This window comes from Dromaius novaehollandiae, chromosome 10, assembly GCF_036370855.1.
Source record: "Dromaius novaehollandiae isolate bDroNov1 chromosome 10, bDroNov1.hap1, whole genome shotgun sequence".
In the NCBI taxonomy this organism is placed as follows: Eukaryota; Metazoa; Chordata; class Aves; order Casuariiformes; family Dromaiidae; genus Dromaius; species Dromaius novaehollandiae.
In genome coordinates, this window is record NC_088107.1 from 16,861,150 (window position 1) to 16,873,660 (window position 12,511).

General features: G+C 38.6%; 1 protein-coding gene and 1 long non-coding RNA gene across 7 annotated transcripts in view; one reads left to right on the forward strand and one right to left on the reverse strand.

Moving 5' to 3' along the window:
- The window catches only part of LOC112991095 (uncharacterized), a 69,331-nt gene that overhangs the window by 37,861 nt on the left and 18,959 nt on the right, over positions 1-12,511 (reverse strand). The window lies entirely within an intron of this gene.
- LIPC (lipase C, hepatic type) overlaps positions 1-12,511 on the forward strand; it is a 64,978-nt gene that overhangs the window by 23,222 nt on the left and 29,245 nt on the right. Inside the window, exon 2 of one of the 6 annotated variants that reach the window (XM_026113343.2) lies at positions 9,716-9,865. The exons of 4 other annotated variants lie outside the window; for them this stretch is intronic. In XM_026113343.2, coding sequence (XP_025969128.2) covers positions 9,811-9,865 — 55 coding nt within the window. In that variant the 5' untranslated portion in view covers positions 9,716-9,810. Of the gene's footprint in view, positions 1-9,715; positions 9,866-12,511 lie in introns of those variants that run through there. One more of the 6 variants, XM_064517437.1, reaches the window with a different exon arrangement.

Genomic DNA, 12,511 nt, shown 5'->3' on the forward strand with positions numbered 1-12,511 from the left:
AGAATACAAATATTTTAATTACATAGCAGCGTAATTCCACTTAATTACCTGAAAGGTTAGGAAAGAACTTGTGCAAAATAAAGAAAACTCTTCCTCCAGTTAATGGAAGGTTTTGCTAATAGATTTGTCAGGTCCAGGTAGAAGAGAACATATTTCTCTTTTAAAAAAATAACATGCCCTTTATGAGAATCCATAGAGAAAATTATGAGAGTTATTAAACTTACTGTAGAGCAGTAATAGATGGATCTAATTCAAAATGAATTGAGCAGAGTGACTTTTTCCTGCTTGCAATGCGAGCTGTTTAGTTTAGGCAGTCTCCCATAAATCTGAACAAAATCCATGACACTGCTGCAAAACGAAATGAAAGAGGACAAATAGCTTCACTTTCATTTCTAACAACTGACCCAGCCCCCCCATATAAAATGTGTGATCTCTTTCCAGCTGATAGCTACAGGAGCCTGAGAAGCTAGCAATATCCACAGGCACTCAATACACTGTGAAGTGGAATATTTATTATCAAACATATAATTTAAAAAAAGCCTGAAATTTTATTTTAGTTATTCAATGCTATTGCAACAATATAAAATTTGCAATAGCAGAATCAGTGCAAAGAACGGATCAATAGGAAATAAGGGAATAGAAGAGGCTGCCTATTGCTGTCAATGATAACAAGCTGATGTGCTCCCTATATCCAATTTGATTAAGAATTCTCATTACCAAGTGTCATCAGCAACAGTGATAGGTATTATCTAGGTGCCTACCTAGATAATTATATGTCCCTACCAGTTAAGTCTAGCTTACCTTCCTTGCTTTCTTTGCATACTTAATCCATCAGAATCAGCATGGTTATGAGTATATGCAATACACGGCTTCTGCTAAAGTTTACTACAGCTGTAACTATCAGAATATTCTATTACCACAAAGGTCAACTTTTAGAATTTCCAAAATTGGAAACTACAAAATTCTTACTTGTAAATCACCATCACTGAGAATTTTTATAAGAATGCATTTAGTTAAAACTGGACAGAACAGGCAAGTTGGTACCTGGAGACAGGGAACACAGTAGCAACTTTTAAAAGCTAGGTTTCATTTCTGTTGTGAACCACAGCAGAACTCACCTGTTCATTTAGTACAAAATGACTCAGGAACCAAGATTTCCCCCTAGAATCCTCCAAATGTATTGCCCAATAATATATTGCCCAATAGTTTTAATCTAGTGAGAACTATTTCTGTGATTAGTTTCAAACATATCCCTTGTTTTGCAGACTCTAAGGAGAAAAAATAAATTGTTCAACTGTCTTGGCACACACTACAGAAATTATTGCTAAAGACATTTTTCTCCTCACTTTCTAAAAAAATAGCATTTTACCAATCTAGAACTCCTAAAAATCAAACCTATTATGTTAGCTTTTAAAGAAATGAAAACAAAATCCCTAACTTCCTGAATAAAAATAATCTTCTGCTCATTTCTTCTCTCATTAGAGAAGAGAAAGAAAATGGTTATCACAGCTGAGATGCCTGACATATACTGTAGAAGGGAAAAAAAACAGCACAGAGAAGAGCCCAACATGCTCAGCTAGGGAACGTGGACACTTAGACCTTCACTTCTCTATTAATATACCATTAATTCTCAAGCTGTTTCAGAGATAGGTATGAATGCACTTTATACCTATTCTTCTTCTCATGAAAATAAAAAGATCACTAGAAGAGTGAATGATTTTAATGGAACATTTCTGCTATCACCATTCCCTGTCAGTCAAGGGCAGACTACAGTCTCTGCTCATTTCCTTAGCTAACGATCAAGTGACAGTGGAGGGAGCCCAAGTGTCCATGCCGATTTTATTAAATTTAAAGAGCCTTTGATAATGCCAAGACAGCTGTCATGCTATTGGGATAGCACAGATTATTCCAATTTTTTTTTCTATCTGTTTTTCACTGGAGGTCTCCAGTGATAAGGAGAGCCTGATAAAAACTGGATGGTGAACATGTCTCAGTAAGAGTCCCCCTGCCACAGTGCTATGGGGTTCATTCAGCAGCATTCACTGGTCAGTCACCAGCTGTGAGGTATTTTGGGTTACATTAGTATGCTGATAATGCTCAGCTTTTTTTTTTTTTTTTTTTTTAACCAGATCAGAAATGTCATTCTTCAGCCAAGATACAGACATGAATGAGAACAAACTTGGCTGAAGCTGACTCTGCAGTGGACAGAGGCAGTACTGGCAGTGCAGCCTGTCTGCTTCGTCTGGGGTCTGACATCAACATATTTTGTCTGTGCTCCATGTCAAGGTGCAGCTGATAGCATTTATTCCAGCCTAGAAAGCAGTCTCTGCTCTGAGATCACTTCCCTTATCGTGCACGACCCTAATGACCAACTTAGCAGAGGCATTTTTCTTCTGAGTGTCAACACATGGACATTCAGGGAGACTGGAGAATGCCCAGATCTAGAACTCACTTCAGGGACAGGATGAATTTCCTACAAGCAGCATTATGCATGGCATCTTTTTTGATGGCACTGTGCTAATGCTTGGCTGCTTTGCTATAGGACAGGGCAGATTTCGGCATGTGGATTTGCCAACTCCATATAAAACCATACAATAAAACAGGCTACGAATAGTTCATAAAGTAAATATTAAACACTTTCTTTTTTTTTAATAATGGGGAAAGTGATATGAATGTTTGCTGGATATTACCACAGTTCTGAATAGACAGGCCAGAGGAAGAATAATATTGTGCACTGAAGCAGAGAGAAGAGATGCTGAAAACAAAATCCATTAAGCTCACTGTTCAGTGTGCATTACATCATCATCTTCTGTGGCTTATCCACGTAAGCCAGGATATATTGTTATAACAGTCTTTTATGTAAAGCTTTAGCTCTGGATGTTCTAGGTTGATCTCAGATGTAATGGTCAATAACAAAGAGGATAAATTCATGTAGTTGATGTTCCAGGCATGACAGTCAGAAGCAAATAATTCTGCTCGTCTCTGTAACGTTCTGGTATGCTACCAGCAGTGTCACTAGAGATGAACCAATCGATGGTTCAGAGAAACAGGAGAGCGCATTTCTGAGATCGCTATAGAACTTTCTGTGGTTTAATAAAAGGGAACAATCTGATATTATTTCTGTTTGCTTGATAAAACGACAATATAATTTGTAGGTTCTGTCTATTTGTGGCTAATTTCCTTATCTTTCTACTACAATGAAAAGACTGTAACATCCACAGTATGATTGAGTAGGCATTACACACAAGCCAAAATACCTGACCTACATTTCCAAATCCTAAGGACTTCAGGTGTTCAGTGAGGTGGTCCTCAGGAAGCTACTGAACCACTGCATTCATGTCTCAGGCCATGAACAGACATCCTTTTCCAAATCCAGGATAACTGCCTGTAACACTCCCCCAGCTATTCATGATTTCGTAGAAGCTACCACTTTTATCCAACTCATGCAGCAGATCAGTTCATGTAAGCACACCCTTATTTGTTTCAGGCAATATAAACTAGGTTAGTTTAAACAGTTTAAATCAGTGATCTGAGGTAGCACAGCTTATTTTGTTTGCAGCAAATAGGCAATGCTCCAAAATAGGAGCATTGGCAGCAGAACAGTAAGGGTGGTAATCTCTGGCTGGTGGGAGGTGATAAGAAGCTGGAGGTGGTAACCTCTTCACTAGCACAGATGGATGCTGAAGAGGACGCCCATCCACTGTCATAATATCTTTTGTAACGCGTACTAAAGTACCGATTTTCCAGAGCACACAGTTATACACTCTGACACATGTTCAGGTTCTCAGATATGAGGGAAACTGCACCCAAATAGCTTTGGTTCTATTGTTATAGAAAACAAAATGATGTTTTTAACTGCAAAATGAATTTAAATATAGTAGAAAGAAAAAGCCCTTCTGGAAGGATTTTAAGTGCTGATTTATGCAAGACTTCCTCTCATTACAAATCTTTAGTTCTTTACATGTGAATAGCAGTTCCATTTTCTTTGCCCTGCAAACTATAACAGATTCTATATAAAATATGCCAAAACCAGGAGCATGGGTCACAGTGTTATATGCATCTCCTATGCAAAACTGACAAACTGGAGTAGTTAAGATGACAATGTAGAGTTGAATTTCTAGGCAGAAATTTCATGCTGCACATAAATATAATCTCCATATTTGCACACTCACACTTCCTTCCTTCCAGATGCTGCCACCTCCTCACATTTACACAGAGCCATACTTAAAAAAAATTCCTAACCTGCAGCTAACATCCAGCTGTTGCCTTACCCTGTGGAGTGCCCCTGCTCCTGCCTGGAGTATTATAGGATCAAGCCCATAGCAGTCTCCCTCTCTCCTATGCAGGTATTTGGGCTTGAGGGTCCAAAGGCTGACCATTAGGATTTTATTCACACCACTGTTCTCATGAATGATCCCATCATTCTGATTATGCATCTCTGATGCCTTCATTTGTCATGTCTACACTTTGCACAGAAAGGCTGGAAAGATGTGTTGTTCTGGCATTGTTCTAGTACTTTTTGTAGGCTTGCAGCATTCAGGAAGAGCAGCTGTTCACCAAGCAGCAAAAATGGCTATCTGGCTCTTCAGCTGAGCCACTGATCATTCTTCTGGCTTGTGAGTGCAAAAGATGACAATTTCTGGATGGATAATAAACCATTCATTTCCTCCACATTTCATCCATGAGACTTGCTAGCTCTGTTGTATCCCTCTAAGCATTAAAGAGGAATCTGCTTCCAGCTGTTCTCTGAGACTCTCATTAGGTCCTCCCAACCACTTCTATGAAGTTTCAGGTTATTGCCCAAAAACCATTGGTTTGTAACCATTTGTAGAATTTTTAAATTCTGAGCTTACATACTTTGTGCTAGTCAACTGCACACAGAGATTATAAAATCAGCTTTCCAGGCAATTTCAAATACATTTTCTTATGCTAATAGAAAAATAAGGGAAGATTTGAGCTATGTTGATATTTTTCACAGAATAGTCTTGAGAGCAAATTAAAATGTAGATTTTTCTACAATTACTGCTGTTGGGAGACTCAAACTTTTTGCTCAAGTCTTTAGATAGATCCTGCCTCTGCTTGAATTTTCACATTTGGAGTTTCAGGGAGCAGTTACCTGATCAGTTACGTGATTCCATTTCTTTTTTCACCCCTTATGCTGACTCTGGTACTTGTCCGATTTCTGCATGAACCAGTTTGGCTTGCTAAATCAACAGCAAACTAACCCAGCAGAAAAAAAAGTGAATGTTCACCTGCTGGCTGAGTGAAGTGAATCAGATCACTATGTCAGACAAGTGCAAGAGCAAGTGCCAGAGTCATGGCTGTAATACTCGGGAGAATGGGAAGTCCCTTTGGAGAGCAACAGCTCTGCCACCTTGTGCACACCACTCTTCCTAGGTGCTCTTTGAGTTCTCCTTTGTTATCTCTATGAGGGCATAATTCCTAGGATCAGGGCTGGGCGTTACCTTGGGAGCAGGGAGTTCCATCCCCATCAGAACTGCGTAAGGTTCAGTAAAATCCCTGATTCTTATTTCCCTACTGCATGAACAGCAATGCTGCCCATCGTGGCACTAAGCCCGAGCCATCAGAACACCCAGAAACAGGCAGCACACCACCCCCGTGCAGCAGCAGGTATCCCCACCAGCTGTAAAGCACTAGTGCCACCACCACCTAGTACCTCTAGAAGCAATAATTTCTAATTCTGAACATTTCCACTCTCGGTAATGCATGCCTTCTCCCTCTGTTTTTTGGTACAAGCGTTCTTGCATCTTTTTAAATTTAGGCTCCAGTCTGCCAACTGAATGTACAAGGTTATCTTCACAGCCAGACTAACAGGGACACATACCTGAAGACCCCAAAAATGAATCATAAGGACATGTCTCCAAGCTCATGTAAAATTCTACTGAATTAATATGGCTTTCAGGGAGGCAAAAGTTTGCTCCCCCAACCTTCTTGGATGCTTGGTAGCATTTGCCACAATGGGGCTCATATCCTGACTAGGCCTCTCAGTTTAACTAGAAAGCAAATAATCTTCAGAATTATTATATTCAGGGAAATTACTTTGCTGTACTGATATGTATATTACATGTATTATGTATATAGAAGTCCAAAAGGCTTGTTAAATGAACAGCTTAAAATGCAAGCAGAATGTAGATACTCTCAGTCTAATCATTTACACTAGAAAGAACAACACAGCATAAACACATCAGTTCGTTTTACACTGACTGCAATATTTTAAATCAAAATGATCTCTTTCCTTTCCATATTCCTTTCTTCCTAAACCACTATGAACAGTTGTACAAAGCCATCAATGATCTCATCAGTGACACAACTCCTGGCTTTTTGCCAGTTAGCTAACTTACACTGCCTTTTGGTGAGTAGGTGACTATTTCTATACAAGAAAAACAAACTGGTGGAATCACTCAGAAGCACTGGAGACTATAGGATTTTATGCATTCAAGACAACCTTTTGTTCTCTTGTAATAAACTCTCAACAACAATACATCATTTTTTAAGCCAAAAATCTACAAGCCTACATTATTTACTATCAGATTTATTCAATGCCACTGTATCTCTTTAACTCAATAAGTAGCTATCACCACTATTAGCATTTTTATAATATACATCAGAAAATAAAGGCCTCATGTTATCTGATCATTCCCAAAAGGTGACTAGTTTGCAACAATAAAGTGGCAGAAGGCAATGCAGAGGCTACAGAGGTTAACTTTGACTTCCTACCCTGCACAACTGTGACAGGGAAATGAAATAAGTAACTTCACTGATCAGCTAATGCCTTACCCACAAGCATACCCCACCATGGCCCCTCCCAAGAAATACTACTGCCTGACTGCAAAGCACCCAGGTTCAGAGATGGTCTGCACACAGTGCTTTTAGTAATAGCATCTCATGAGAGGTACTTTCTGAAGGTGCTGCTCACTAACCCATCAGGTGCCAATTTCCTGAGATTTCCAGGCTATCATCACTTGTCTACCTGCCCTTATTTTTTCTAGGCTACAGCTGGCTTATTTGGAAACTTGGCAAATTAGCCTATTTATTAGGGAGCCTAACTCTGCATGACCAAATTCAACATTTGTGATAGAAGAGACAACCCTGCTATGAACTTCTCACGTGAATCTTATGGGAAAGCATCCATGCACTCAGGTCCACTAATTAGCCAGCTGATCATCATCTCCTCTTCATCAAAGCAGCTGTAATTTGGTAATATCATATACATGTATACCATGCAGTTCACACTCACCTCTTGGGTGTGAGAAGTCTAAAATCTGGCAACAATGTAATAGTCAGAACCTACGTCACCGATCAGCAAGCAAAGCTGTAAGTGGACTTACACTTCTAGTGTACTAGGCACTATAAAGGCAGAGAAAACTCTCGTGGTGAAAGCCAACAAACTGGTTAGCACCCGCAAAGGGTACTAAGTACTCCCAGCTCCCACTGACTTCAAAAGGAAATCTGCAGGCCCCTTGTTAGCCTTGCTGTTGCATGACAAAATCTGAACAACATTTTCTGGCAACTGCACTCTTGATTCTTTGTGCTTTCCAGGCTGTCAGATTCAATGCATCCGTTGTTTGCTGAGCTCATCCTCACCTTTTAGTTTATGGAGGATTTTCCTATTCTTATCCCAGCAAATATCATAAGCAAAATCCCCGTATTTGCACTCCTGGAAGCTGAGACCTCACTTGGCAAGATGGACGTACTCCTTCCAGAAAGATTTCATACTTCACGTTTATAAAACCCACAAATTTGATGTGTGTAGTAAAATTTAATATTGTAAAATCTGTTGGATTTCCTTCACTAAAACAGAACCAGTTTCCTTTGCAAAGCAATCTTGGCTTCTGCACACTTTCCCTGTGCTGCCCTGCTGGATGCTGTTGAACTGCTCCTGGTGGTAGAACACCACGCTTAGTTTCATTAACCATCCATCAGCAAATCTAATAACATGCAAAGACTTTCAACAGCTCATTCATGGTTCAGTTAATTTATGATAAATTTCTCCCCAACAAAACATCATAAGCAACGATCAAAGAATGTGAAGGGAACTATTTCTTTTCTTACATTTGTACATTTCTGAAGCTGGAAGGAGGCTAGAGGGAATGAGCAACAGCAGCTGATGAATCCAGACAGTTTGTACTCCCAACATGGAAATCGGTCGTAAAATAAAACACCACCCTGAACAGGAAAACATTGTCACAGGGAAGAAACTAGCATTTTTTTGCTCAAAGTGTATTGTTTATTACTGGGAATTTGTTTTTCACAAAAAGTACTTGATTGACTTACTGACACATATGAAACCCTCTGTTCAGAGACCAAAGGCATCATGGCCAACATAAGCATCCCTGTGCTGTTTGACCCTCCAGCACCCTCTTTCTGTCTGTCCCTGGCTTTCTGTTTGTTCTGCTGACAACTCCTCCTTAGAGCAAACTGGGAGGCACTTTTTGGATAGGGAGCTTTTCCATGATAAATTATCATTTTAAACTTGCAGTTCAAATGTTTATTCATTTTCGCAATTATTTAGCAACAGGTTTTAGTAATCTATAATTAAGATATGTTACCTGAAAAATTTGTGGATGCTTTCAGGTGTCCTAGAAAACAAATACGTAGTAATTGACTATAATTAACTTTTGGGATGTAGTGATTTCTGTTCACAAATTTCTACGTATTCAAAATAGGGAAAGCAACTTCATTCTTCCCAGTTTGGTTTATGTAATTCTACAACTGATGAAGAACAAATATTTATGTAAAAATATTCCAACTGAAAGTGAATGTTAGTTTCCTTCAGTCTGACACACTATTGTGAAAGGCCAAACATTCAGGACTACCAAAACAGACATAACAGATCAAACCAGAGACTCCCCAAAAATCTAATCTGAGAGAAATCAATATCAAATGATTCAAAAAAAAAGTTAAGGAATAGCTCAGCAGGTCACTGCGGGATTAGTTGCACATAAGGAAAGATTTCTCTTGTCCAGGAAATTAGTGGTTGACTTACAACCTGAAGAATAAAGCTTTGCACTCTTCATTTTTACACCCTAGTTTGAATCTGGATTTTCTCATTTCTCCCAGCTTCTTTCAGTGAATAGCTTTTAGGATGACCTGTAAAACTGGACAAAGAAATATAAGCAGCATAAAGTCCGATAGCAGAATTTTCAGGAATAGTTGTCTTCTTACCAGTTCTTACTTTACCTTAAACAAGGTTTTATGTGAGCAGACAGCATTTAAAATAATCTAGGTTAGGGAGGTGGTAGGGGAGGAGGAAAGCAGACTTCAGAAGAACTAGACCAAAGAATTAGAGAATGAGCTTAGCAAGACACACAGAAATCTAAAGTAAACAAATGGCCCAATCCTATAAGGTGCTGAGCACTTGCAACATCCATTAAAGTGAAAGGTAGTTGACAAATATAAATCATTTCCTGAAGTCATGTCCAAAGGAACAGTGCCTTTCTGTGATGGATACACACAAAGGGTCTACCATTTTAGTCACTGCTTGGTCAATCTATTTTTATCTGTCTATACATGCTTTTAAAAAAAGAAAAACATGGAGGTAAAGCTGGTTTCTTTCTTGCTTTTTGTGCTTGCCCTTCTTTATAGGTATCTGAATTTTTATATTTTGCTTTTCATACGCTAAAGCATTCAAAATAATTAAAGGTGATCAACAAGTTATGGTTATGGACCAACTGCAACCTCCCGCTTTATCCAGATTAGTGTCTCTGAGATGAACTGGGGAAGATTCCAGCAGATCCAGAGGATTCTCCAGTTCTAGCATCTCCTACGCCTTCCTCCTCCTCTTCCCCCATGAAGCCAGCTTTTCCCTTTGATCCAGAGATCCAATTCATTACAGTGCTAACAGGTATGAGCTGACAGTGCTATACAAAGCACAGCCTGCACTACTCTCTTGTACCAGGTGTTCAAGATGCCCCTGTGTTAAGGCTTCTCTTTTCTTTTCTTTTTTTTTCTTTTTTTACCTTGCTTCCTACTTCAGTGCTGGGTCAAAGGATGTCAGTTATTAGGTTTTAAGAGGGGCATGCAACATTTACATTAACACACACACTGTTCAGTTAAGCAATGCCTCTCTGAAACAGTAAAATGATTTATAGATACACTAGGTCACAGCAAAAAGAAAACTACAGATCTCCTGGAAACAGCAACAGGAAGCTTCTATTTGCCTCCTCTTCTCCTCAAATGGGAGAATATCATGGGAAGATGACATGACTCCAAATAATTACAGATTCCTTTGCTACGTATACTGGATAAACATTCTTTTGCAGCACAAATCATCATTGCTTATAGAATGAGAAAGATTCAGAAAGAAACTAGCTTAATCACCCTGCAGGTACAAGAATTTTCAAGGTTATCCAAAACTACTGCAGCTGTTCTGCTAGCATGTCCTTCATCTGCATTAAGTACCATCCTCAAGGCCTATAAGAAGTGTCCAACAATGCATAGAAGCACAATGAAAATTTAAAAAACATTCATGGATATTTTATGTATACGCTTTCTGACTATTAAATACCTGAACCTTCTAATACCAAAGCCCAAAGTAATACTTCATTCATATTAAATGTTGTAACTTGGAGGGAAAATATGATGTGTGAACATTAACATATATTTATGCACACATATCCACTTTACACAACATTGGATAATATAATTATACAACAAATTTCATATATGCATAGTTATGAACCAAATGGTATTCTTAACCGATATTGTTAGTTACCTCATGACTGCACCCTAACTGAGGTTTACTCTTTGGAGTTAGAACAGCTTCAAAACCGACCAATTTTAAAGTCACCAGGAAATAAAACAAGCATTTTTCTCACTGCATCCCAAAGCTGGAACTTCTCCCCTGCAAAACAAATGGCCCAGAAACATAATTCTCACTGTTTACATAGGAACAGGTTAAAATTCCAGGATTGCATGCCCCTGCACTGCTTCAGAGAGGCAGCTTTATACCTTTTGAAACTGGGATTTAAGGCTTTGAATGGGACACATATCAACTGACGACCCATCTTACTGGACCTTAGCATCATGACTTTTAAAATATATTTCAGATCATGTTATATGTCTTGTCTCTGTTATTAGAATCATGGTGTGCAAAGGAGTTTGGTTGTAAAGGGGATAAAAATCCAAATAAATGTTTTAGATACTGTTAATATTTTAATGGCTTTTTGTACTGGACAAGGCACAGATGGTTAAGTATCCCACAACATAATATATTGCATAAAACTTTTCACAGTGCAGTTCTGGCATGGCCTGCAGAGCTTAGCAATAGCTTTGCTAATGTTGATAAAGCCTTACCCCAAACTTATTCTAAAAAATAAGATGATCACTCATGACTACATGATCACTCCTAGTAAAATGACTAGAGAAATTTTTTTTTTTTTTAATTACTGCACAAGTGATGGCAATTGTTATAATCAGGACTAATCCATTCATATGTTGAAAAACTTAACAACAGGTTCACAGTATGCAGAACCTACTTGGAAATGGGTTAACAGTAAATAGCTAGGAGGAACTTTTTCCTTCATCTTAAAGGTCCAGAATTTTTTTTCAAGTCAGTGTTGATGAGACGTATTTCTAGACATAATTGCATGAAAATAGTTTTGTAAGCAGTATGCACCGCAGACGTTTTAGAAAAAATAACTATTTACTAGGCATTCACTGTAAAAGGTAAGTTTGGAGAAATTCAGGATATACTTTAAATGATCTAAGCCTTTTGATACCGTATCAGTGAAAACATCAAACTCTTGCTTAGATGAACACACCTAGCAATTCTCAAACAGTTCCTTTGTGCTGAAAACACAGGATTTCCCTTCAGCTATTTTAGCTTTACTAAGGCTTTCAGACAAAAACAATAAAAACAAAACAACTCTATAAAAAATACAAAGGGCACGACGAAAAAAAGGGAAAAACAGGCTCATATCTAAGAGGCAAGACAAGAGGAAACAAGAAAAAAGGGAGAGGAGGATTAAAGCAAAATATGGCTCCCAAGAACACATCCTTAAACATTTTCCCACCATTTCTTTTAAAATGCAGCTTTCATGGAAGTCCAAGAATGTTGTGGGATCAGATGCCAAGTCACCAGTCTTAGACTGAGACATTTGGATGCTTAATTAGTTCTATTCCCCGAACTGAACAAAGGCCACTTAAGTAGACTGGGATTTAATGATACTCAAGCTGGGCAGATTCCCCCACTTTACCAATGGGCTGGCTGGTGTTGGAGACCTGTGTCATCTCTTTGTATTTGTTACTTCAGGCCAAAGGCTAAAACTCACGCAAATTCCTTTTTCTCTTTTTTTTTTTTTTTTCCTTACCACTGCAATACAATCATCTTCCATGCACCACTGACCTCTTTATTTCCCTCTCCCTTTTTGTGAACTCTGAGACAGAGGTTTGTCTTTTTCTGGATACTTGAAGGATGCCAAGCATAAATATTCACAGGGAGAGTCTGTGAGAGTAGCTAGTACCAAAACTTCACTAGTTAGTTCACTGA